Source organism: Phycomyces blakesleeanus (assembly GCF_001638985.1).
Source record: "Phycomyces blakesleeanus NRRL 1555(-) unplaced genomic scaffold PHYBLscaffold_5, whole genome shotgun sequence".
Taxonomy (NCBI): domain Eukaryota; kingdom Fungi; phylum Mucoromycota; class Mucoromycetes; order Mucorales; family Phycomycetaceae; genus Phycomyces; species Phycomyces blakesleeanus.
The window spans coordinates 745,905-771,619 of NW_017265138.1; the positions used below are offsets into that span (position 1 = coordinate 745,905).

Consider the following 25,715-nt stretch of genomic DNA (forward strand, 5'->3'; position numbering starts at 1 on the left):
CTTTTATCTTTAAAAATATTCTTTAAAGCCAAAAGAGGATAAAAGTATTCTAAACTTGGTAAGTGCTCCATGCTGTTAAAAAACCTGTTATTTTTTCCCAAAATAGGCAAATTGTTTCAAATAGTCGTAGATTTTTTTTTCTATAGTGCAATCTACCTGGGATAATTTGGCCCGTATGCTGTAGAACAGTTATTTTTGGTTGAAGGACATTGAATTTTTTTTTTCAAAGTGACAAGATTTACCGCTTTCACTGTAGCATTCTTATTATGTATGTTTGTGTGTGTGTGTGTGTGTATATGTATATGTATATGTATATAAGGAATATTGTATGTATACTATATTCTATTAGGATCGTATTATATTACTATTATTATTAAGGGCTGTATCATTTAACCGGCTCGTACAATCTACGCATTAACAATTGCTTGGAACTTCTCTACTCCTTTAAGGAGAAAAAAGAAGACAAGATATCTAGACTTGTCGATAATTGCTTTCTCTGCCCTTAGGCGGAGGCTGGTACTGATGACTTGGCTCTGGGATCGATGTGTTGTTATATCCAGTATTGTAGGATGGTGCATGTTGCTGGCTCATCGAATACTCTTCATCATGGCGTCCATCGGGCTGCAGAAGATTGGCACCGGGATCTCCGGCAACAAGCTTTTCGCGCTGTTTCCGAGACCGGAGTTCGACCCGCTTTCTGACCAACTGGTAAGAGTCCTTTCCACAGCCAAACACATTGTACAAGAACTCGGGTATGTATCCAAGATAGGCATCTACAATCGCCACCCAGACACCCAGTGGCCTTACGTCTTTTTCGAGCTGGTTGGTGAGGTTGTCACGGGGTCCGAAATACTTGACCATCATAAAGGTTACTGCACACATCACCACGCACACGATGATGACATAGATGCCGTTCTTGACAGCAGCAGCAGGCCACGCAATTCCGTCACTTGAGGTCTCGCCCGTAGTACCGTGGATAACACCGGCTGTGGTCAGACCAGTCAGCAGGATATCACCGCCATAGAAGATGATCATGATCGGTGCCTTTACGCACCAGAACATGCCGTGTGCGCTGATCTGCCCCTTTTTCCACTCAGCCTCAAATACGGCCAGGTAGGTGAACAGGGCACTGAGGATGATCGAAAGAGAGGTGAAGTTGATGATGACAAGGTAGACGTGTGCGCCATGGAAGTTGTAGCTGCTGCCACAATAAAATCCCTTTATGGAAGTGAAAATGGACACGAAAGCATCAATAATGGCCCTATTTAGTTGTTTTAATGTACAAACATGGAAATATTAATATCATTTAATCATTTGGTGCAGCATTTTAAATAATCACTATACTTTTTTGTTTTGTTTAAAGGATAAAGAGAAGGGGAGGAATATAAAGGAGATATAGGCAGCCAGCCAGCCAGCCAGGTAGGTAGGTAGGTAGGTAGGTAGATTTGGGTTTATGTACTTTACCACAACGGATACTGGAATACAAGAATATCTGTAATAACACGGTAATGAAGACCAAACTTGGATTTTCTATAATAAACAAAAATGTATAGATACAAAGATTAGCTGTTATATATCTATATTCTAATTGCCATATGATATTATTCATTATGTAAAGAAGAGAAAAGAAGGTAAACTGCTTACAGATTCACTGTGAATAATGAAAATACTTTGGTGGTCAGCGGTATTTTTGCACCGCCTGCTTCATCTCTAAATGGCTTAAGATAGGCCTGGAGACATGCATAGAGATTAAAGACGGCAAATGACTCGAAAAGGGTTGCAAAAAAGGTAATCGTGGTAGCGTAGTCGTATCTAAGGTAGGATAGCCAGGCTAGGGTAGCATAGAAAGGAGGGTAAAGCAAAACCCGAAGTTTGTGTCTTTGGATATTTGGATCACTGTTTTATATAAGAAACAAACAAAAATTATTTGTAAATATAATTATATTATATTATAATATTAATATTATTATTAGTAGTAGTAGTAGTAGTAGTAGTAGTACGCTTTGCCAAGACAATCCTAATCCTATTTTATTTATAATATAGTAGCTTCTTACTAATAGTTTTTCAAATGCCTTGAGATGACTACAAACGCAGTAGTCCAGGTAATCAACAGCAAAAGGGCACACACAACCCAGCCTATGACGTGCCAATTTTGCCTATAAAAGAAAAGAAGAAAGCATAGCATTTAATAAAGATATATAGAGAAGGTTGAATACATTTGATATTTACTGTGGGTGGTTCCAAGCGTCAACGAAATGAAATCCTGGAGTGTCTCTACATAATACACATAAATGTCAATAAATATACAAGTATATCTAATAAATTAAGGATAAATCATTATCACAAAGAGGTACTTACAAACCACCATCAATACGAAGACCTCCAGTATTAGGACAGGATTCTTCAGCAGTGCTATTAGCCTCCATAAATAATTATACAAAGAATACAAGCGAACAAGCGAACAAGCGAACAAGCGAACAAGCGAACAAGCAAAAAAAAAAACAAATAAAAAAAGGTACAAAAGAAGAAATAAATCTTTAGCCACAGTTTGTATTCTTGTATTCTTAAACAAAAAAAAATTAAAAAAAAAAAACTATAATTATAATTATTATAATAATTTAAAGTACCACTCAGTGTAACACACGGTTCAAGATATGGGCTGTTTTTGACTGAGTTTTGTGTTTGCCGTCAATTTAGGGGGATCTTACGGACAGCATGGTAGGGCAGCCTGGAGAGTATGAAAGTATGCAACGTCACTAATAATTAGTGTTTTATGGTTATAGTTTTTTTTTGTTGAGGCACGACGTTTCTATCTAACCAGACTAATTCATTATGGCTACATGTCCAGGACCAAGCGTCCTTCTCTAATCCTTCAGGGCAAAATGGTGTGTCCCAAACAATAATATATTCATTGTATGCATTAGATTTACTACCTTGTCCACACACGTTGTGTTCATTAATCTCTCCCCAGGCACCTAGCTCCCATTATTTTAAGAGCCAAAATCTGTATTTGGGCAACTTGATAATAAAATACTGTATATTCGATTAGTAGCCCTGAATCTGGACTTGCGAATAATAAAAATAATAATAATAATCAATCACAAATATACTATATCAGTAGCCAGTTAATGCAGAATATTATAAGAAGTTTTCATCAAACTGTGAAGCAATCTTGTTGAATATTTCACTATTTATTGGCCTTACGCATATCGTGTTTTTGTCTCTCTTTCACCTAATGTTCCCAGAGTCTGACAGTACCAAGTGGTAAGTAATCTCAATCTACTCTTTTTCGCAAAGTGCAAAAGAAAATCTTTATGAATATTTTGTATTCTGGCTGGTATTAACTATTATAATGTGATGGATTTTTAGGGACCAGATAAAGTTATCCCATGCCGGCAAAAAGATAACGATTTGTGGTCCGGTAGAATCAAAAAGTCGCCCCCCTAAAATTAGCATCCAGACTGTCCAGACTGTCCGTAAGGTCCCACTTTATTTTTGGATCAATCAACATCATTGTTGAACGCACAATTTTTTGCACGACATTAAACTCAAAACCAGCGACTTTACTTTCTGAAGTGACTGTATATATATTTATATATATATTTGTTCTTCTTCCATGTAACTTATTTTCATCTATTCGTCCTTTCAATAAGCCCCATTAGCCAATCAATTGATCACTAATAGAATCTATATATATATATATACACATTGACATTCGTAAAACCAATAAAAAAAGATATTTATTAGAGCTGAGTAAGGATGACATAAAGAATTAAAAGTTTATATATAACACAAATATATGCTTGGCAATATTAATACATACTTATATATATATTGCCAAGTAAAACTAAAGAAAATAATAATCATACAGATATTAAAAAAAATTAACCATGGTTACCGTTAAATATAGTGCATTTGAAACAGCTATTTTCCTTGTGTAATACCGAAATAAATAAATATTTATGTAGGATATACAACCATGTGTATTTATATGCTTGTAAGTGTGCATATGTATTGCATATATAAATATCTATACTCATAGAGAGAAAGGTCAAGAAAGACCGTTTGCTAAGCAAGAAGATCGATTGTAATCAACAAGACCGCAACAATGACAATGCTTAATTTTTGATATACGAGTATATTCTCCCATACATAGAGAAAGGAGTGATTCAAGTAAAGTAAAGTAAGAAAAATTGAAATTATAAATAAATCTCCCCCAACCCCCTTTGAAATCACCTCATACTTCTTTTCACAGGCACAAACTTGCCTACCGCTATTACTATTGTTAACAGTATTAGATATAAAAGAAGTGGAAGAAGAAACAGCATAATCCAAGCTAAACAATATATATAGCTCGGTATTATATGAATGCACAGACCATTCTATTTTTACCATTTTGTTTCGGTACACTTCTCTTGCCTTAAATGCAAGATGACCTATTTGTTCACAAAGATACACAATAATCAATACTCTTACAGTAAGTTCTCCTTGTTTTAAACACAACCCCCTTTACTCAAAATATCTATATTTTGGTAAATCAAAACTATTGATCTAATTCTTTGTATAGTTCTGTTTATAAAGAAAAATAGTTATTGGGAAAATTGTAGCTTGAAGCTGTTAATATATTTAAATATATTCTAAAGTGAAAATGATCAAGATTTATGGCAAATCAGGCTAATTGAAATCAAACTAGCAAAATCATTGGTGTGGTGTCATATAGATACGTACAAAGTAAAGAGCATACATCTTATTTATAGACAATAGGCCGTGTCTCTGGCCTTTCTTTTGTACTTGATACTTAACCCACCTTTTTTTTTCCTATATACAAAATAAAGATAAAAGATGGTTAGAAATAAAAAACGAAAACAAGTGTTCGAGTTTGTTAGTTTTGTATATGACTTTCAAAAACGTAGTCTCTAAGACTACAAAATACACTCAAATACATTTATGGCAAATTTGTAACCAAATTAATGCTGACATGTGTAAATGTGGAAGTTAAAAAAATAAAAACAAATACAAAGAACTACATATACATACAAAAAGAAACGTCCCTCTCTTTCATTTCATTTTATTAGTGCGCAAGTCTTTTATATAAACAATATATATCTCAAAATTTTGTTTCGAAATTTAACGCTGTGGAAGCTTTATACAACTTTATTAAGGAAATAACATAAAATAATGTAAAATAAGATTTTTACAAGCCACCAGAATTTGGATACTCAGGAACAGTTTCAAATCGGGAATTGATAATGCACAGATATGGCTTATTTAATCCAGAGTTTGTCTTTCTTCTTGTTCTTCTTGCTCTTCTACTACTACTACCACTGCTACTACCAGCATGCTGTCATATTTGCAAAGATCTACAACCGTAAAATTCTCTCATAATTCAGACCCTGTAAAGATTCCCTTGAACACGTCCGAAAAGACATCCTTGCCACTCGACGAGTTTATTGCCCAAACATGTCCTTCGTTGATTGGACCGCAGGCCACCTACACACCCACACCATATCTCTTCAATGGTCACCTTCAAACTGGATATTCTGCCAACTACAACAAGCTGGATCCTCATACCCTGTTTTATGAAAGGTAAGCAAGTCTTCACACACACACGCATATATAAATGCATAAATGCATAATTGTATTTGTACATGTGTCTATACAGGTATCTATTCATTCTAAATATATATATATATGCTATTTGTAGAGAGTTATTAAAGATGCCAGACGGTGGTCAAGTATCGCTTGATTGGACTCTTCCGTTGGATAAACGGCCTCTGGGAGACACTCCGACTCTTGTGTGCCTTCATGGTTTAACTGGAGGAAGTCATGAATCTTACATTCGTGGAGTTTTGGAATTAGTAAGGAGATAAACAAATTTACACACACACATACATACATATCTATACATATATAGATGTGTATAGATACACAAGCAGATAGACAGACAAACAGACAAACCCTATCTACAGTTATACACATTAATCAACCTTATTTTAATTTGTTTATTTTTGATATCCTGATAATAATTTTCACATATTAAATATTCTTTTATTAGATTACTAGCCCACCATTCAATTACCGAGGTGTCGTACTAAATGCCCGTGGATGTGGAAACACAGAAATCACCACACCTCGACTATTTAATGCTGCTTACACAGATGACATCCGAGAAGTCGTCAAGCACATCCAGTCAAAGCTAGCTCCAGGAACGCCCTTGATTGCCATTGGGTTCTCGCTTGGCGCTAACATTCTAGTAAAGGTAGAAAATGATAGTGGAATATTTACATTGCCATTACACTCTAATTGAATTGAATTGAATTGAATTGAGTGAAACTAATATACGCTTTGTATTTATATAATTTTTAGTACCTCGGTGAAGAAGGTGAAAAGGCCCCTTTCAAGGCAGCCCTTTCAATTGGAAATCCATTTGACTTGTTAAAGTATGTGTAACTTAACTTTTCTTTTTATCTTTATCTAGTATAATGTATCTATATAGTTTTTATAAAGAAAGTTCTTCTTTAAAGGTCTATATAAAAAATAAGAAAATAAATCTTAATATTCTTTTTTTTTAGCGCAAATATGGCAATGATACGAGGTCCGTTTACTAGTCGCGTGTACGATCCTCATATGGCTGCCAATTTGAGAGGAATTTTTGCAAAGTAAGTAAATGGAGTAAGATATATTTCTGGCGAGAAGAATGGCCTGTTTCTGCCAAATATTACTCTTACTAACAACCAGTCAACCAATTGATTTATTTTGGCAGGCATATAGAAATCATGTCACAGAACAAGGACATTGATCCTGAAAAGGTTATCAATTCTGTAACCATCCGAGAGTTTGATGAAACTTGTACGCGTCGAGTAGCTGGATACTCTACCGTCCTCAACTATTACCGCGACGGAAGCTCGTGCCGCTTTGTAGAGCACGTCCGAATTCCACTCTTGTGTATAAACGCAATGGACGATCCTGTGGCTGTATCAGAGTGCATTCCGTACGATGAAATTACAATCAATCCTTACGTTGTGTTGGCTACAACAGACTACGGTGGTCATCTAGGCTGGTTTGAATACTCTTGGAAGCCAACTCGCTGGATCAATAAGCCTATCGCCGAGTTTATTGTAGCAATGTTCCAAGTAAGTTTACCCTACCATATATATATATATATATAAAAGATACCAAGAAAAAAAAATACTTGCTTGCTTATATTTGTTTTTGTTTAATTAGGTCCATGATATCCGTACGCCCGAATTTAAAAAGACGCTTGATCCTAAGGCTGTTGATGCTGCTGTTGATAATTTCAATTCATAATACATAGTAGATATTTCAACCAAAAGTGAAATTCTACAAACACATACACACATATATATACATATTCAGATATTAAAATATATAAGCATATAAGCATATATCTATTGACTTCATTCCATAAATGTATTTTTGTTTTATTTTATCTTGTTTTTATCTACAGAAGAACAAAAATACGTCAAGGAATAAGAATAAATGCAATGAGAATATAAAGTAAAGAGAAGTAAAGAAAGAAAGGAGAAAAAAATAAGATTAAGAGGCAATAGATTCTTTTGTTTTGCTTTTTTAATGGACCAAAGAAAGGTAGGTACGGGCAGCATTAACGTGCCAGACATTGAGGTCCATATAAGTCTTGATGGTTTCCTCGAGCTGTCCCTCAGTGTATCCCTTGTTGGTAACATGTTCTCTAATTTCAGACAAGCTAAGGACATCGCCTTGCTGATCGCGCAATTCACGGATGATCTTGAGAATGCTGCTGGCAGGAGTACGGTCCTGGCGCTGGCCGTGCCCATTGCCCTGAGCCTCGGCAAGTGACGACTTGCTGACATCGAGTAGACGCAGAGCTTCGTCGACATCTGGAGTCTCGACCAATGATGAACAACGGATACGGGCAATAGCCTGGGCCATACGGATGATACCCAAGAGAGTACGTGCAGAGGCATATGTGAACTGCTGCTGGCGGGCCTCATCAAGCTTGTATTGGTTACGGAGGTTGACATACGCATTAGTCACATACACCGACACTTCCTGGGTGAGGACAGGAGTGAGACGACGGACTGATGCAACGTAGTGGCGAATGATGTTAGGTTCAAGCACATCAAAGTCAAGTGAAGGATGCTTGTTGTGTGTGTGGACGTAGGTCACATGCTCGGCCAACATGCGATCCATTTCATCAGAGGGCTTGTCAAGCATCAGATAGAGAATATCGAAACGAGACAAAAGGGCAGCAGGCAAGTTAATGTTCTGTGTGGGCGAGATGCGAGTGTTATAGCGTCCGTACAGAGGGTTTGCAGCAGCAAGAATTGATGCACGTGCATTAAGAGTGGTGTTGATACCAGCCTTGGAAATAGAGATCGTCTGCTGTTCCATGACTTCGTGGATAGCTGTACGATCCGATTCGTCCATCTTGTCAAACTCATCAATACAGCAGATACCATTATCAGCCAAGACCAGTGCACCACCTTCAAGAACCATTTCATCTGTGACAGGATCACGCATAACTGCGGCTGTCAAACCTACACCTGAAGAACCACGACCGGTGGTGTACACACCACGCGGTGCGACCTTGCTGATAAACTTCAGCAGCTGAGATTTGGCCACACCAGGATCACCCATCAAGCACACATTGATATCACCACGGATCTTCATACCATCACCAATAACCTTTGTCACACCACCAACCAACAACAAAAGCAAAGTCTTCTTGACATCTTCGTGACCGTAGATTTCGGGTGCAATACTACGGGCCAGATGGCTGTAAATGTTGGGGTTGCGCTGCAGACTTTCGACCTTTGCCGCTTCTGCTGGAGTCAATTCGATCTGGTCGTACTGCTTCTTCAGTTTGTGGACATATTGTGTTTCCAGATAAGTATCTGTCATCAAGCCGGCTCTGATGGCTTTGAATCCAGTGTAAGGTAAGGGCAAGAAGATACCCGAAACACTGCACACATCACCGGGTGTCAGCATACGACAACGCGAACCATAAAGGTTTACAGTCATGCTTCTAGGGATGTGACCGACAGGAACTTGGTCTGTCTTTTTATTTTTTTAGTTTCATATCCATACATACAATACAACAACAAGAAAACCGAAAGAAACGTTAAGTACAGACAATTGGGCGAATAAACACAAATAAATACAACACCACATACCAATTCTTGCAACTTGACTTCCTGGAAAGCAAGGAACTTAGAAGCTCTAGTTTGCATGTAAAGCTTTCCCTTTAAGTTGTTGCTCTTGCACTCTTCAGAAGGACATTCGGTGAGAGGAGTGAATTGGCGCTGGGTGATTTCCTGGAAGATTTCGTGACCGCAGGAATCACAGCTGTAGGTGTTGACTTGCAAGAATGGTTTTACGTCCGACACACGTGTGATGATACCGCGCACTGTGACCAAATGACCCAAAGCCATACCCTTGACTTGACGTACAGCCAATGCGGGATCTGAAGCCAAGGGCTTGATATAAACTTCGTAGCGACGAGTCAAGGCAGGAGGGAACTGAGTAGTGGTATCATTAAGGCTGTGTCCGTCACGATTGCGTCGCTGGTTGATGATGACGTCCAGGACAGAGTCCTTGTAGGACATTTCGACTGCGTTTGGTGTCAAGGTTGTGAGAATAGTATCGATAACAGTGCTGAGAATATCAATATAATGTCTGGTGTTACGGATGATATTAGCTACGGTGCGCGTCTTGGAATCTTCAAACTTGATTAATTATTGATTTTTTTGTAAAAATAAATTAGAAAAATTGGTTAGGAATATAATCATATTGTCGTTGATAAGTCGTAGACCACAAAAGAGGTGTAATTAATGTAAAAAAAAAAAGAGAAAATAAATTATAATCACAATGTCTTGAATTACTTACGACAGCAAGGTCATCTAGTTCAATGGTAACGACAGTTTCTTTGCGATCGGCGACGGCTTGCTGTGATAATATTATTGGACCAGTTTAGTTTTCTTCTTATTCTTCTTCAGTTTTATTTTTTTTATTTTATGCTTTGAAATGTTAGAATAATAAAATCAGGGGTCTTATATTACCAAAATGCCCATGTATTTGGGACGTTGTTCATCCATCTCCATCGCGTGTCCAGCTTGGGTAGACTTGCCTTGGAAGTTCTCAAGGAAGTTCTGAAGGCTTACTATGGTAATTTTGTTTGGGTTTAGTTTAGCGCCAAAGAAGTATTTAATAAATAGCCAAAAAAAATAAAGCTTGTTACCTTTCTCTTCGTCATAATTGACGCCAGTGTTGACAGGCAAAAGGGCAGCCATTACAAGAAAAGTAAAATTTTCGATAAAGAGAGGGAGAAATTCCCAAAAAAATAATTCAAAGGGCAAGGTTTATTGGCGGGGATTAAAGTCGATGAGAAAGATGTCACGCCTCTCAGGTTTTTTTTTCTTCTTCTTCTACTTTCCTACCGTACAGACTTCAGGTGTATTTGACTTACACACCTTGTTTCTTGTGTTTCAACAATATAACCTTTTTGATCCAATTAATCTTCCATATAGTTCTTTAGTATGTATTTATATATACATAGCAAGTCTTTTGATAATAAGAATATTACACACACAATACAAAGTAATACCAAAAAAAGGTTCTGCCAAGATATCTACTGTGTGTCCTGTTTGTTTGAACCTGTCACTAGTTTATACACATATGGGCCTTTAAAAAATAAATACACCACTTGAACAGGGCGATTTTCAAGCTTGCAAATACTAGATGAACCAGTCTTTTCTTTGGTATTCTTTGATCTAGTAAATCAAATCCTGTATAATTAATAAGCCGGTGTGAAAACCTAGAAGGAATTGTTAAAAAAAATTGTGCACACAGGACAATTTCCTATTTATAAATATTACGGATGCTGAACATGTAGAGTAAAAAAAATATATAGATCTTTATCATGACGACTAGTAAGCTTAATATTTTGAGAGTAGAGCAGGTTTTAACTATATTTTGGGCTACATATGTAGAATATGCAGGCTAATGATAATAGCAACATACTATACATTTTGAGTTTTGAGCTGTGTGTGTGTGTGTGTGTACTTCTTTGATCAAAGTAGTACTTTGTTATCCTACATTTCATTCTAGTTATTTTACTCTTTATAGTATTTATTTTCTCACTTAAATAACAATATAAAAAAAAATTTAAGGTAAAACTAATTAATACAATGATTGGCTCAAAATTAAGCTTGAAAATTTGGTTCATTATTACAAGTGAAAAAATAAAGAAAAAGAATTAACAAAATCTATTCAGTATTCTGCTTCCATTCTTTCTTTATTTTCTTTTTGGTTTCCTGAAATAAACTCATGTAGAGGAGTTTGGGATGGTCAGAATTATTTCCTAAAATGGGCAATACCGACTACGTCTACACACACTTCCTTTAAAACACATTTGATATTGTATTATAATCTATTATTGAGAACAGTAATGAATTGATTTTTAACTCATACAAAAAAGATAAACAAAAGAAGATAAATATGTCTATATAGTTTCTCCAGCCTTAGAACCTGTTAATTTGACATCTGACATAGATTTGAATACAGACATATACTCATTTATCCGAAAAAGGATAGTTACATCTATAATTTTCAAAAATAAAATAAAAAAATAGTCTTTTGTGTCAGCCACGCTTGGAGGCTTAAAGCCATAGCGTTAAACAATTGCAATTGAGTTTTGATTCGACTCGCAATTTGACGTATGGGAGGCTTTGCCAAGTCTGTAAGAGAAAAGGTATCTCTCTTTATAAGTTGTCGGAGCGATGTTTATTTTGGGATAGGTGGCTTTGATGGCACACTGACTTGGCAAAAACCAGCAGTCTTTCCCCTTTTTTGGTCACACATAAGAATAAAGAATTTAAAAGGTCGCCGTACCTCAGCCATTTCCCACCTTTCTTGTCTCTTTCTCTCTTGTTCTCTTTCCCATCCTCGCCTTTGCTTTCTTGAGATTGAACTTGAACAACCATGAATCCGGGACAGAAGCAGGAGCATGACCAATACCCTCTTCATGACACACAGTTTGTCCCTCAGCAAATGGACAGAAACTCGCCCTTTGCCGACCCTTACCCCGAAGATCAACCTCCTCCGTCTGGCTATGACCACCAGCCTCTGCTTCGTGATAATGCCCCATCTTATCCCCCGGATCCATTTGGTCAACCCGGAGGCTACCCTCCACAATCGACCATGTATCCACCACAGCCAATGGGTCCACCCTCGCCAAACATGCGATACGGAGAGGCTCCCCGTCGTCAGCCCCGTCGTTACAAGACAAGTAAGTTTCAGATATCATCTGTCAATAAACAATATGTGTGTATTAACAAATAATTTTCTTCTCAAGCCCGTCGTGTCAAACTTACTCATGGTAACCTGATTCTCGACTGTCCCGTCCCTACTCCTTACCTTCAGGCCGTTCCCATCAAAGATACCAAAGAATTCACCCATATGCGATACACTGCCGCTACTTGTGATCCTGCAGACTTTGCAAGCCAAGGATATACGCTCCGACAGCCAATTTTGCAGCGTAACACTGAACTCTTTATCGTACTGACAATGTACAACGTAAGATTTCAAGTTTTATCATTTTTGGGTTGAAGCAATTGTATTAGATCAGACTCATTGGACAGCGGGGAACTTTTATTTTTTTCTTTTTCCTAACAGATCGATTTTAATTCGCTTTTTATGATACTAACTAAAACCCAATTTATATTTATATTATTATTTTTAGGAAGATGAGATTTTATTTGCGCGTACAATGCATGGTGTCATGAAGAACATTGCTCATCTATGCTCCCGTGTCCGCTCAAATGTCTGGGAAGGTCCCAAGGCATGGGAAAAGGTTGTGGTCTGTATTGTGTCTGATGGTCGTAAGAAGATCCACCCTCGTACCCTGTCTCTCTTGGCTACCCTTGGTGTCTATCAAGATGGTGTGGCCAAGAACGTAGTCGGTGACAAGCCAGTTACGGCCCATATTTACGAATACACTACCCAGCTCTCGGTTGACCCAGAAATGAAATTCAAGGGTGCTGACAAGGGCATGCCTCCGTGCCAGATCTTGTTCTGTTTGAAGGAAAACAACCAAAAGAAAATCAATTCTCATCGTTGGTTCTTCCAAGCATTTGGTCCCGTCATCAACCCTAACGTCTGTGTCTTGATCGATGTTGGAACTCGCCCAGGAAAGACTTCTATCTATCACCTCTGGAAGGCATTTGATATCAGTTCAAACATTGCTGGTGCTTGTGGTGAGATTCGCGCCATGTCTGGTACCGCTGGTGTTGCTCTCCTCAACCCTCTCGTGGCAGCCCAGAACTTTGAATATAAGATGTCCAACATTCTCGATAAACCACTCGAGAGCGTGTTTGGTTACATTTCTGTACTTCCGGGTGCCTTCTCAGCCTATCGTTTTACTGCTCTCCAAAACGACGAAAATGGTCATGGTCCTCTCGAAAAGTACTTTTTGGGTGAAAGTCAACACGGTGCCGATGCTGATATCTTTACTGCAAACATGTATCTTGCTGAAGATCGTATCTTGTGTTATGAGCTTGTCGCGAAGAAAAAGGCAAATTGGGTGTTGCACTATGTCTCAAGCTCATACGGTGAGACAGATGTACCCGATTCGGTAAGTACAATAAAAAAATATTTAAATAAAGATAAAGAACATCCACTCACCTTTGATTTGTTTTAAAACATATATTAGGTCCCCGAATTCATCTCTCAGCGCAGAAGATGGTTGAACGGTAAGCAGCATACACATACAAAGCATGTTGATGAATAGATTACTGATAACATATAAATATATAATGTATGTTTAATTAGGTTCATTCTTTGCTGGATGTTACGCTCTGTTCCATTGGCGCAAGGTCTGGGCTTCAGATCATTCATTTGTTCGCAAGCTCATGTTCATGTTCGAAGATCTCTACAATACCTACAATTTGATTTTCTCTTGGTTTGCCTTGGGTAATTTCTACCTTACCTTTTATATTCTCACAAGCGCACTGGGAGCAGAGAGCTTGGACCCAAAACCCTTTTCCGCAAACGTAGCATCTATCCTTCACACTATCCTCAACTACATCTACATTCTCTTGATCATCGTTCAATTTATTCTTGCCCTCGGTAACCGACCTCAGGGATCCAAATGGGCTTACTTTGGAAGTATGACTTTCTTTGCTATACTGATGGTTTATATGATGTTTGCTACCATCTGGATTACTGTTGTCGGTGTACAAGACGCAGTTGCAAATGCAGACGGTTCATTTACGGCAATGTTGGGTGAATCGACATTCAGAAACATCATCATCTCCATCGTCTCGACCTACGCCATGTACTTTATTGCCAGTTTCCTCTTCTTTGACCCATGGCACATGTTCACCAGTTTCATCCAGTACATCTTCCTCTCGCCTAGTTATACCAACATTCTCAACATTTACGCTTTCTGCAATACCCACGATGTGTCCTGGGGTACAAAGGGTGACAACACCGTATCTACCGATCTCGGTGTGGTCAAGTCGAAGAAAGACGGATCTGGTGATACTACTGTCGAAGTTGAAGTGCCCACAGAACAAAAGGATATTAACGAAGCTTACGAAGAGGCCTGTGTCGAACTCACTCGACAGGTTGAGCCTGAAGTTTCCCATCGTGATGCAAAGACCAAACAAGAAGATTACTACCGTTCATTCCGTACTCGTCTGGTCATTTCCTGGATTATCTCTAACCTCATTCTTGTTGTCCTCATCACAAACGAAAACATCCTCGCAAGCTTTGGTACATTTGAGGTCAGAAGTACATCTTACCTTGGTTTCGTGCTCTGGAGTGTAGCCGGTCTGTCCGCAATCCGTTTCTGTGGAAGTTGTCTTTACCTCATCTTCCGGATATTCATGGGATAAAAGAAAGGCGAAGATTGAAAAGGACAAGAAAAAAAATTATCTATCTATCCATCTATCCATCTATCTATATATTGATCGATCAAGATACTCATTACCACCAACTTTTTTTTTAAATTTTATTTCTTAATTTTCTTTATCATTATTCTATTTTTTTTTACCTATATTTTTAAAGAGAAGCAAAACTTCTTCTTTTGTTTACTTTTGTACAGTAGTAGCAGCCATAATGCTCGTCTTATATCAATACTATCAACCCATCCATTTTCCCTATTTCCTTTAGACCGTTCCAGTTTCAAGTTGTGTTGGTGCTGCTTATTTTTATTATTATTTGGTTATTTTGGATGAAATATTCAAGGCTATATATTTAAATATATAACATATATGTATGTATGTATATGTATGCGTGTATATGTGCATGTATGAATGTGCATGAATGTGTATGAATGTATGAATTGTGTGTGAATTTAGTAAGATTCAATAAACACAGTCAACAAAATAATTGATCCAAAAGAAAAAGAATCTATTGTTTGGATTTGGCTTCACCAAGAAAATCATTATCGGTAATGTAACGGAAACATTGCAAGATAATATTTCTTTCTTGCCGAATATCCTTGTCCAATAACTTGAACATATCAATAAGAAATCAGTAATGGATCATAAATAACCGATATATTGTTTCTGTTCTTTACAAAAAAAAAAGGCTTACCATTCGAAGAAGATTGGGTCTCTTGTTTACTGGTTCTACTTTGGCAGGTTGGCGATGCTCTGACCGTTTTACCTTCTAAACAAGGGGTATGAGTAAACCGAATAAAAGAATATCAAATTCCCGCCAAGATAATGAAACACTTACAGGCTTAATTTCGTGTGAGAAATGGCAAGCGTCTCCTCGTCTGCATTGTCCACGAGCAAAATACTTGCACACTCTTTTGGGACGTTGTGGCGTTTCTACTGTAGCAATCTTTCCGGAACTGGTGGGATCCTTGGAGGATATGGCGTCCTTTTCGGGATCCATAACGCTATCATCATCGCTATCATCACTATCATCACTGTCATTGTGACCTTGAGCTTGAGCTTGATCTTGCACTGTATTTTGTGGCTCTTTTCTGGTGTTATCTAGGGAGCCCATTTGTATAATCTCCTCTATTGTCTGTACCGCATCAAACATTTCTTCTTCAGAATCTGATCCATAGCCAGAAATAAGCCCAAGAGATGTTGTAGAGATTGGCTTTGCCACAATTTCAGGTTCGCTCTTCATAACCCGCTCTTTTTTAACATGGGGCTTATTGAGCTCTTTTCCTTTGCGTTTTGTAGTTGTCTTTGGAAGCTCTCCTTTTGCAGCTCTTTCTTCCGCCTCACGTGCCTAATATAACATGATACAATATAAATAAAAATAAATAAGGATATTGTAATGTAAAGTCTATTAAATGTGTTCTTTTCCCCCACTTCCTATTATCCATTTAAATCCCACTCATCCGTACCTTTCTTTCTACATTTTCTGCACTAGGCCAGTTCTTTTTACGAGCGGCAATCCATGCTGCCAAGGCCTCGGGTGTATCAAGTTTGGGCGCATTTGGTGGAACAACGCCATCAGCTCTACGTATCGAATCATACATGCATGCATGGATACATACCCACAGTTTTTTCATTAGTTTATCCTTCCCATTCCTTTCCTTTCCTTTGGTTTTGAGTAATGTTGGCTTAGGTCTTTACCTATCAGCTTTCTTTTTTGGTTTTCCGTGAAAAGTCTCTTGGTGATCGTCCAAAACAACTTTTACTCCCACAAAATCACAATCAGAATTAGGACATTTTATATGCTGTTTTCGGTGTTGATCTAATGCAATTGCTGATTTATAGATACGGGTACAACAAGATACTCTATTACACCGATAAAAAAAAACATAATTAATTAAATAGTCCTAACACTTTTCCTCTTACTTTTCTTCTTCTTTCGAATTTTGTTTCTATTTTCATTCACTCACCCAAAAGGTTGAGGAGGGACTACAGGTTGAGGAGGGGTTACAGGTTGAGGAAGATCATCATAGGCAACCAAATTGCGTTGATGATTTGGTTGAGGATTATAGTTTATATGTTCTTGCTGAGGGAGATTCCGTGTTTGTACTCCTCCGAGTGAAGACGTAAGGGATGCAGCTGCCAATGCACCTAATGCTTGTCTATTTTGTGTCTGTTGTTGAAGATGTTGCAAGACGGACGAGAATCCAGGTTGACCCTGAGGTATTTGAGGTGTTTGTTGAAAATTTTGGGTTTGCTGATTCGGGTAAATGTATTGACTTGCTTGGCCATGCATGTACCATGCTGGTGTGTTGCCGTGATTCTGTGCCATTTATGAATTTACTTGCTTTGAAAGAAAAAAAAATGTCTTGATGCGTAAAAGCGAAGACAGAAATCATGCTGGTTTTCAGCCACCGAAAAAGGCAGTCCTGCTATTGGCTTTTCACTCTTATTCGTGAGATCAAATGTCTTAATAAACTTTGTTTGTGAATGTAGATTTGATGATACTTAAATAATGATTTTGAGTTTGTTGATATAAGCATATAAAAAAGTAATTTTTTCTTAGGTTGATACTCTACTGTAACAATTAGTTATAATTGTAGTCTATTGAACTGAACAAAGAAGAAAACTATATTATTATTAACGTATGAATGGTTTTTTGCTGTAGTAACCATTATCAATAATAATAATACAATTGAAACAGCTTCAAATGCACCCACACACACCTTGCATAAGTATAAGATAATTTCCAAATTAAAGAAAAGTTAATTCAAAGGATTAGATGGCTTTGAATAAGCCTTTGGTTCGCACGAGCAAACTAATATGTATATATATGAAGTATCCTACCTGCAATGATTTGATTTTAGCTATCTACCGCAAAAATAATCAAGGGTAGTGTATGTAGTTAACATGGTTAAAAGTCTATGTTTGAATATAGCCACAAAGGAATGTATAATTGTAATGTACTTGTCTGCTATATGTATATATCTAGACAGAAAGCAGCATTCCTCACTTGCGAAAGACTTTGATTATAGAAATTTTTTGCTGTGTCGTATTCTTACATAAGAAAGAAAAAGGCAAAGAGAATTACTTAAGGATAATAAACGTCTCTAAACCATAGCAGTAGAAATAAGTTAAATGTAATTATTGGTGTCGAGTAGTTATTACACTTCAAGTAGATCAGGACAATCTTTAGCACTTTGAGAAAACACTTGGATGTTTAAGGCCAGATATATTAAAAATTAAGTGAATAACTGTACTCGAATTATATGTCTTCATACGGAAAAATGTTTTATTTTCAGAGGCACAATTTACAGATATTTTAGTGAGAAGAAAATAAATAAAAATAAATTGTAATATGTCTTACTGAGTCTGACTCTGAGTCTGATTATGTACAAATCTGTATTGCCTGAGTCCCAGAGCAAGTTCAATCAATCAATGGTCAAGTCACTTTTTTTTTGTTTTAAAAAAAAATTGCAACAGAGGTGAAGTAAGAAATTTGAGGTGAACTTGGTCAATTTTAAAGATACATATATATATATACCCCCAAGACTTTCAATATGTGATGATGTAAAAATTTTATGTAATATAGCCCAATTTTTCCTCTCCCATCTGCCAAATATCAAATACTTCCAAGACCTCTTGTGCGAGTCCATTGATACTTCCATCAGTAAAGACATACATAAATACACATGACTATGTTCTTGTAATCTTCCCAATTTTCTACACATTGAGCCCACACCAGAATAATAAATATAAAAAACCAAAAATAAAACCAAATAAAATAAAACCAAAAAAAAAAAACATCAACATCAACATCAACATCAACATCAACCAGTACCAATCCTGTCTACCCAAATCTTCATCGATTGTTGAATCTCTTTCTTTACGGAGCAAATTTCGTGTTATTATTATATTTTTTTTTTCATTGAGGAAAAAAGAAATGTAATTGATTGATGGTGGTGGTAAAATATGTGATGAGCGAGTTATTTCCTCCTTTAGTACTGTGGTATGTATAAAAAGAAGGAAAATAAAAAAAAACTACTCCTTTAAAAAAAAGCTAGTTAGCGTATTTAAGAGCGTTCACCGCGGAGACGACGAGCCAACTGGATATCCTTGGGCTGGATAGTGACACGCTTGGCGTGGATAGCAGCCAAGTTGGTATCCTCAAAGAGAGAGACCAAGTAAGCCTCGGAAGCCTCCTGGAGGGCACCAATGGCGGAAGACTGGAAACGCAAGTCAGTCTTGAAGTCCTGAGCAATCTCGCGGACAAGACGCTGGAAAGGCAACTTGCGGATCAGGAGCTCAGTGGACTTCTGGTAACGACGGATTTCACGGAGAGCGACAGTACCGGGTCTGTAACGATGGGGCTTCTTGACACCACCGGTGGAGGGGGCAGACTTGCGGGCAGCCTTGGTGGCCAACTGCTTACGGGGGGCCTTGCCACCGGTAGACTTGCGAGCGGTTTGCTTGGTACGGGCCATGATGTGTAATGTGAAGAAAGAGTTTTAGTGTTCTTGCCCAAATGAAAAAAAAAATGGCTCAAATGGAAAAAAAAAGACCCCCCTCCGTCCTTTGGACGTCATCAAACTTTACGCGACACCAAAAAAAAAGAAAAAAAAAACTCTTGTAGCCCAATGAGGAGTCTGGTTTTCTAGATGATTGCCTTTATCCACCTTAAAATATGGAAGGTGGCTTGCTGAAAATGCAATTTCGTGCTCATAAAACGCGGTGCCCTGACGCGTCTTGTAAAAAAAAGAAAAATATACGCGTCTCAAGTCTTTTTTTTTTGCCCAAGCAACAAAGAGTTTGAAAATTGGCAGCGTCATCAGCGGATAATTATCTTGTTTTTAAAGGTTTTCTCACTGTGAAAATCTCCTTCTCTTTTTTATATATTTCTTTATACCTAAAAAAGTAAGTTTTCGTTTGTACACAGCAAGAAGTCAATGTATAGTACAAAGGTTTTCTTATACATTGTTTATCAGTGACTGGTCGCGGAAAAGGTGGAAAAGGTCTCGGAAAGGGAGGAGCCAAGCGTCATCGCAAGATTCTTCGTGATAACATCCGTAAGTCATTCCCATCGCATTGCCTACATAACAACTTTCTAATAAACAAACACCTATTCTATAGAGGGTATCACTAAGCCCGCAATCCGTCGTCTCGCACGTCGTGGTGGTGTGAAGCGTATCTCCGGTCTCATCTACGAGGAGACCCGTGGTGTCCTCAAGGTCTTCCTCGAGAATGTCATTCGTGATGCCGTCACCTACACTGAGCATGCCAAGAGAAAGACTGTCACCTCTCTCGATGTTGTCTATGCTTTGAAGAGACAGGGCCGTACCCTTTACGGTTTCGGTGGATAAATTATTTCTTTCGTTAAGAAAGAAAAAATACTCAATAAATAAGCGACAAGCCTTGATATCAAAAAAACCAAACAAAAAAAACTCGTCCAACTACTCTCCCCACCAACCCCCTCTTTTTCTTTTTTCTTCTTCTATGTTTGTTTGTTTGTTTATTTGCTTAATTGACCCTGGATTGGAATTATTTTTTATTTATATCGTTCAATAACGACGATTCCCACCTGTGAACGATTGATAACGTGAATAGTCTGGGAGTTCATTTGAGGCTGGTCCAACTGGAATGTTGTGATCAGAATAGGGTTTGGCACTGAAAAAAAAAGTCGTGAGTAGACTAATCATATACAACATGGGGCCTAAAATAAATCAAGTCTCACCCAGACGTGTATCCAGATCGGGTGGGTGTGATCACAGAACGAGTATTATTCTGATTAGGAATTGGGGGTGGCATAAGGGGGGCTGTAGGTGTCATCCTATTCCTTAGCATTACACGTAGAACCCGACCTATCAGTAAAAGGAGGTTTTCAACTCTTTTTAGCCCTGATCGCCTGTCATCCATCTGTAGATTATGTAAAACAATCTTACCATCCGCAATCCCATTATCCATCTTTGCCACACAGTCTAGTGCTGAAGATTTATGTGCAAATTCAATCTCTGCCTCACCATAAGAACGACCAGAACGGTCCAAGAGTATCTTACACTGCAAAATATGTCCAAAATATGCACATACAGTCTAGTCCCCCACAAACCAGAAATAAAATAAAAAAAAAGAAGATATTTTGGATCCAAATGTTTAGTACAATCTACATTGTCTATACCAATTTTCCGCCATATCACCCACTTACTTACCTTTACATCCTCGGCGTTTGCACCCGGGTCGAGGTTACTGATTAATACCACTGCTGGTCCAGACTCTCCTCGGATAGACAAGCCTCTAACAGGAGACTGCTGTGATAGGCCACGAATGGCATAATTGGTGGGTTGGTGCTGGTATAATGGCTGCTGAGGTGCTCCGAGTCGGATTTCATGAGATAAGGGAGGTTGTTTTCTTATTCGCCCCATCTCACTTCCATCATCAAGCTTTGCATCTTGATTTATCATTAGATCCATTGGCAGGCGGCGTGTTACAGATTTTGTAATTACAATCCTAGATGGATCCGGTTTGGATGTATTATGACTGCTACTGTTATGACTATTGCTGCTGCTGCTGCTAGATGACTGGAGAGGGCTAGCCTTTGCCGGTCGTGCAGAGTACGTCGGGCGACGATTATCCGAGGACTGTAACAGTAGGATGATTAAATCTAGGAGTCATTTCGATCCAACAAAGTACCTCTGAGGTGTTGTAACGTGATGGTTTACTGTAGGGATGTTGGGACTTGCGGTAGGTTTCATGTTTTTCAACCCGTCTATTATCTGAGCCCGCTGGCTTGTAAGATGATTTCGAATAAAAATTATTATCCCGTGAATGCCTATTTTTTCTCGTTTTGATGATTTCGTCTAATGACGTGTCAAGGTCTACAGCAATTGTCTTCATTTCTAAGGGCAATATTCTTTTCAAACCATTCAGCTCAATTCGTTGAATGTGCTTTCCTAGTCACGTGATTTGTACCTGACTACACAAACGAATTTATTAGGAGTGTGAGAGAATCTGCTTATTTGGATCAGTGAGACTAGTCATATCAGATGAGATATTTTTATTACTAAATGTGTTGAAAGCAATGTATATTGCAGCTCTTTAAGAATTCAAAGGGTATAAAAAAGCAATCAAATATTATGTTTTTGATATACTTGATATACAAAGCAAAATCGCTTGATAAATAAACGCTTTTTTTGCTTTATTTTTATTTTTATTCCGGACGATCGCTCCTAACTTTACTGTTTACTGTCGTGACAGTCTAACATGCTTTATATATATATATATGTCACTATCCCCACCTACTTTATCACATTCCCATATATATATATATACTTAACTGTTACACCCAATTTACTATATCTTACCCAATAGCAACATTACAATAAAGACAGACGTTTTATCCATAAATCGAATTACCACAACTGTGTATCACCTAGTATTATAATAAATTTTATACAGGTGTATTAATATTTATTCTACGAAGAGGTGTAAAGCGATAAAGGTATAATTGGACGGTGGAATGCTAAAAAAAACCACAATCAAAGAAACTTTAGAGTAAAAATTCGAGGGTTTCCATATTTTTTTTGTACTTGTGTTGCATTTCTTCTTTTCTGATCTACCCAGTACTAAACTATAGTGTGTTTTAATAAGAGCTTGGGTCGAGAACATAGTATATTTCATTATGATACACATTCAAAATTATTAGAATAATAATAATACATACACATATACAAAAGAGAGAAACAAATGTTAAATACAAAGTCGATTACTTTTGACAATAATACGTTTCTAACAAGACTAAAATCCGCCACAAAGGAGAAACTTCTTAAGCCAATAGTATAGAGTAAAGATAGTAAAATGAACTTTCCACTATCAATAGTGTGTATTACCACGTCTTCTTTGTATCATAGTTCCAGCTCTAGTCACAGAGGATTATAGTATTGAAAGCTAAAATTGAATATATTATATTACAACATCTACAATAGGCCTCCTAACTAGAGAAATATACCTCTTTAGGGACTCGATCACATTCTCTATTGAAAACTTAAAAGCTTAGTTAAAATTACTTGATCCAATTAGAGTTTAAAGTGTTTCCAAAAAGAAATGTTGTATTTTACAAAAAGAAAGAAGAAGCCGCTCTTTTAAAAACCAAACACTGTCCCACCTTCAAAAAAAAATGTGTTCCTTGAAATCAAGTAGGAGCTCAAGATAAAACCCCATGTATACACATATTTTACGAATGCGTAAAACATAAGTGAAATATGTAACGGGTTTTTTATTAAACCAGAATTTCATTCCAGATATTTGTACCTTATCTTGGATATACTTTGTCTAATAATATTAGAATAAAATTGTATGACTATATTGATGTATTTAATATTCCCAATGGTGCTTTACACAGTGACACTGATGAATACTTTGTCTTTTGTTCCACTCATTCAGAGACTTTTAATAGCAGTCAAACTCCCCACCCAAAAACAATGTTGATATGGATCCCCTTGAAGGAACGGAACTGTAACCAACTTGAATTGATCCCATATTGGCATTTTCCTCTCGAACCCTCAACAGAATATTTTATTGCGCTGGAAAAACAAGAATGAGGAATTATCTGGTATATGTACTGATGTTATAATCGCTACTATCATCCAATCAAATTATGACCGCCATTTTGGGCTTCTGGTGAGGTAATACTGGTCAACTCTTCAACAAACAAGTACTTATTCTTCATGTACAAGCTTCGTCTAGCAAAAGTATCCAAAGATATCATTAATGGTTCCAGCCAGAATATCTAATCTGCCCTCCAAGTCAACGTTATATCCCAACAACAACAACAAAAAGGTATCATAAATGAAATTACGTTCAAGATAATGAACAAATCTCTAGAATAAAAATTTTGGCTGGATATTTTATTTTGCATTTTGCTAGATATTCTATGCCTATTTTACGTATATCCAAAATATTTGTAAATATCTGATTTAACTTGAACATTATGACTTAACACAATGACAGTATTTAGCGATGATATATATAATGCATTGTATTTAAGACAATATATGTAGGCTTTTATCATTATATCATATATGTTATTTGCTTGATTAAAAACTTTACCATTATAGCACATATTGAAAATGTAAAGACGTGTCAAAATCAGGTTTAATGTGGAACTAGAATTTTGCAAAGTGTATCGGGTTTAATTGCCAAAGAAGGCTTCCATTATCCAAGCCGAGAGTCTTTTTTTAAATACTATACTTTATTACAAAAAACATATACTGTGGTACATATTTGCTTTTAGAATCTTCTTAGCCTCTTTTAGTATCAATATTTTGCTGGTATCGATGGGCTAGGTTCACGCAAGCTTAATTGTAGTTATTATATTATCGCCTCGTTATTGATATCTGCCGATTCATTTTCTCTTGAATTTTTAAAGAGAAAAATATATTGTACTCCCTTAGTTACTACTATTACTATTACTATTTTTATTATGATTATTATCTTTGAAGCTTTATAGGATGTCAGCAGTTTATGCTGGTACGCCGAATGTTTCTCAAAGGTACTTTATTATCTCAGTCTTATTTTGTTTTATGTGTAATTCTTCTACCATAAATACAAAATCTAAGGTTTCCCAGCCTTGTGTAAAATATAGCCTATTCAACTTTTATCTATAATTATTCCAGCCATTATTAGCCACGAGTGGATTTTGAAATGTCTGGTATATAAAATCAAAAACAAGGTAGCAATAGATCAAGAACAGGAAACCAAAATATCCTTCGAATATCGCTGTTTGACGAGGTTTTTTGCGTGAGATAGACTTTTTTTTGTAAGAGAAAAACTAAAGATAGTTTGTGTGCGTGTGTATACGTGTGTTTAATTGTAAATATCCGAGAACTCATCCTTAGGATAGTTTTACAGAACTAGGAAGTTGGTCGCCACATTAGATTTATGCAGATATGTACTTAAAAGTGATTATATTTGAAACAGAAAGTGACTTAATCCAAAAAAGCCTAATACAAAAGAAGAATAGTACCTTCGTGTTAAATCCCCAACCTTGGTTGAGTGAGGAGTGGAGAAAATTGAGCGTGATGCCAAGAGGTTGGATGGTGGGTGATACAAAGTTTACAGCATGGTTACTACAAATTTGAGTTTTTTTTGTATTTCAGGGTCTGAAAAATTCAAAGGTTACAATGAGTTGTACAAATCCGGAAAGATCGAAAATTTTGAGTATAAGAAATATATGTCTATATCAATACATAAAAGTCTTTTGACTAAAGAAAATTGACTTTTTCTCAACAAAGTAACCGTAGACTAAGGTACATATTCTACTTGATGTCAAGGAATACTCTCAAACTAGCGTGTGTATTTATATTCCAAAAATCAAACTAGCGGGTGCTAGGGAGATCAAGATATCAAGCACTTATCTCAGCTTCTTATTTTTCTTTATTTTGTTTTTCTGAATTTATTTAGGCAGTTTAAATATTGTCTTGTGTACATATTTTTTTTGTTTGATTTTTCTGTTAAACAACTGTAACCTTTAAGAGTACTAAATTCCTTAGGCATGTCTTTAATTTTCCAAATTTGGATTATTTTTTGCATATCGATTACACAGTCTATACTATATACTAACACATAGAACGTTGTAGCAAAGAAACATACGCTATTTTCCAGAAATAGTTATTATCAAAATATGCTACATATATTCCATGTATATCTCCTTATTTAGAGTATTTATCAGATTTGCTGTTTACAAGTACATTGGAGCATATACTAAATGTACCTAAACGATTTGTACTTCATATTATCATTTATTCTTAGTAATAAAATTAA

At 36.9% G+C, this 25,715-nt stretch overlaps 9 protein-coding genes across 9 annotated transcripts; 4 read left to right on the forward strand and 5 right to left on the reverse strand.

The window, feature by feature from the left end:
* Positions 1-197: 197 nt before the first annotated feature.
* On the reverse strand, positions 198-2,498 carry PHYBLDRAFT_77250 (hypothetical protein). Its single transcript, XM_018443240.1, has 6 exons — positions 2,359-2,498; positions 2,230-2,274; positions 2,055-2,156; positions 1,645-1,896; positions 1,465-1,530; positions 198-1,261 (listed from the first exon to the last, which is right to left on the reverse strand). The coding sequence occupies exons 1-6, from the start codon at positions 2,424-2,426 to the stop codon at positions 472-474; spliced, it is 1,323 nt and encodes a 440-aa protein (XP_018294759.1). The 5' UTR covers positions 2,427-2,498; the 3' UTR covers positions 198-471.
* A 342-nt stretch (positions 2,499-2,840) lies between these two features.
* Positions 2,841-4,122, forward strand: PHYBLDRAFT_63074 (hypothetical protein; the record flags this gene model as incomplete). Its single annotated transcript, XM_018441067.1, has 5 exons — positions 2,841-2,885; positions 3,122-3,264; positions 3,370-3,476; positions 3,969-3,997; positions 4,045-4,122. 5 exons carry the CDS (start codon positions 2,841-2,843, stop codon positions 4,120-4,122), a joined length of 402 nt encoding a protein of 133 aa, XP_018294760.1.
* A 1,211-nt stretch (positions 4,123-5,333) lies between these two features.
* On the forward strand, positions 5,334-7,405 carry PHYBLDRAFT_122902 (hypothetical protein). The gene is made up of 7 exons (XM_018428895.1): positions 5,334-5,586; positions 5,705-5,858; positions 6,056-6,259; positions 6,367-6,440; positions 6,573-6,659; positions 6,764-7,133; positions 7,225-7,405. Exons 1-7 carry the CDS (start codon positions 5,339-5,341, stop codon positions 7,306-7,308), a joined length of 1,221 nt encoding a protein of 406 aa, XP_018294761.1. The 5' UTR covers positions 5,334-5,338; the 3' UTR covers positions 7,309-7,405.
* Positions 7,406-7,419: 14 nt separating this feature from the next.
* PHYBLDRAFT_185829 (hypothetical protein) lies at positions 7,420-10,292 on the reverse strand (the record flags this gene model as incomplete). The annotated part of the gene is made up of 5 exons (XM_018439150.1): positions 7,420-9,060; positions 9,177-9,728; positions 9,889-9,948; positions 10,062-10,162; positions 10,241-10,292. The coding sequence occupies 5 exons, from the start codon at positions 10,290-10,292 to the stop codon at positions 7,591-7,593; spliced, it is 2,235 nt and encodes a 744-aa protein (XP_018294762.1). The 3' UTR covers positions 7,420-7,590.
* A 1,623-nt stretch (positions 10,293-11,915) lies between these two features.
* On the forward strand, positions 11,916-15,169 carry PHYBLDRAFT_122907 (glycosyltransferase family 2 protein). The gene is made up of 5 exons (XM_018428896.1): positions 11,916-12,289; positions 12,356-12,576; positions 12,743-13,633; positions 13,712-13,751; positions 13,831-15,169. The coding sequence occupies exons 1-5, from the start codon at positions 11,983-11,985 to the stop codon at positions 14,895-14,897; spliced, it is 2,526 nt and encodes an 841-aa protein (XP_018294763.1). The 5' UTR covers positions 11,916-11,982; the 3' UTR covers positions 14,898-15,169.
* Positions 15,170-15,187: 18 nt separating this feature from the next.
* Positions 15,188-17,240, reverse strand: PHYBLDRAFT_180205 (CCCH-type zinc finger transcription factor). The gene is made up of 6 exons (XM_018438280.1): positions 16,874-17,240; positions 16,605-16,769; positions 16,373-16,487; positions 15,745-16,254; positions 15,601-15,675; positions 15,188-15,516 (listed from the first exon to the last, which is right to left on the reverse strand). Exons 1-6 carry the CDS (start codon positions 17,233-17,235, stop codon positions 15,415-15,417), a joined length of 1,329 nt encoding a protein of 442 aa, XP_018294764.1. The 5' UTR covers positions 17,236-17,240; the 3' UTR covers positions 15,188-15,414.
* Positions 17,241-18,482: 1,242 nt separating this feature from the next.
* Positions 18,483-19,420, reverse strand: PHYBLDRAFT_185832 (hypothetical protein; the record flags this gene model as incomplete). Its single annotated transcript, XM_018439151.1, has 3 exons — positions 18,991-19,420; positions 18,745-18,787; positions 18,483-18,564 (listed from the first exon to the last, which is right to left on the reverse strand). Exons 1-3 carry the CDS (start codon positions 19,385-19,387, stop codon positions 18,483-18,485), a joined length of 522 nt encoding a protein of 173 aa, XP_018294765.1. The 5' UTR covers positions 19,388-19,420.
* Positions 19,421-19,587: 167 nt separating this feature from the next.
* Positions 19,588-20,450, forward strand: PHYBLDRAFT_177074 (hypothetical protein; the record flags this gene model as incomplete). Its single annotated transcript, XM_018437850.1, has 3 exons — positions 19,588-19,651; positions 19,889-19,969; positions 20,034-20,450. 3 exons carry the CDS (start codon positions 19,588-19,590, stop codon positions 20,261-20,263), a joined length of 375 nt encoding a protein of 124 aa, XP_018294766.1. The 3' UTR covers positions 20,264-20,450.
* PHYBLDRAFT_185834 (hypothetical protein) lies at positions 20,415-21,791 on the reverse strand (the record flags this gene model as incomplete). Its single annotated transcript, XM_018439152.1, has 5 exons — positions 20,415-20,567; positions 20,635-20,761; positions 20,843-20,990; positions 21,107-21,535; positions 21,588-21,791. The coding sequence occupies 5 exons, from the start codon at positions 21,789-21,791 to the stop codon at positions 20,462-20,464; spliced, it is 1,014 nt and encodes a 337-aa protein (XP_018294767.1). The 3' UTR covers positions 20,415-20,461.
* Between the last annotated feature and the right edge of the window lie 3,924 nt (positions 21,792-25,715).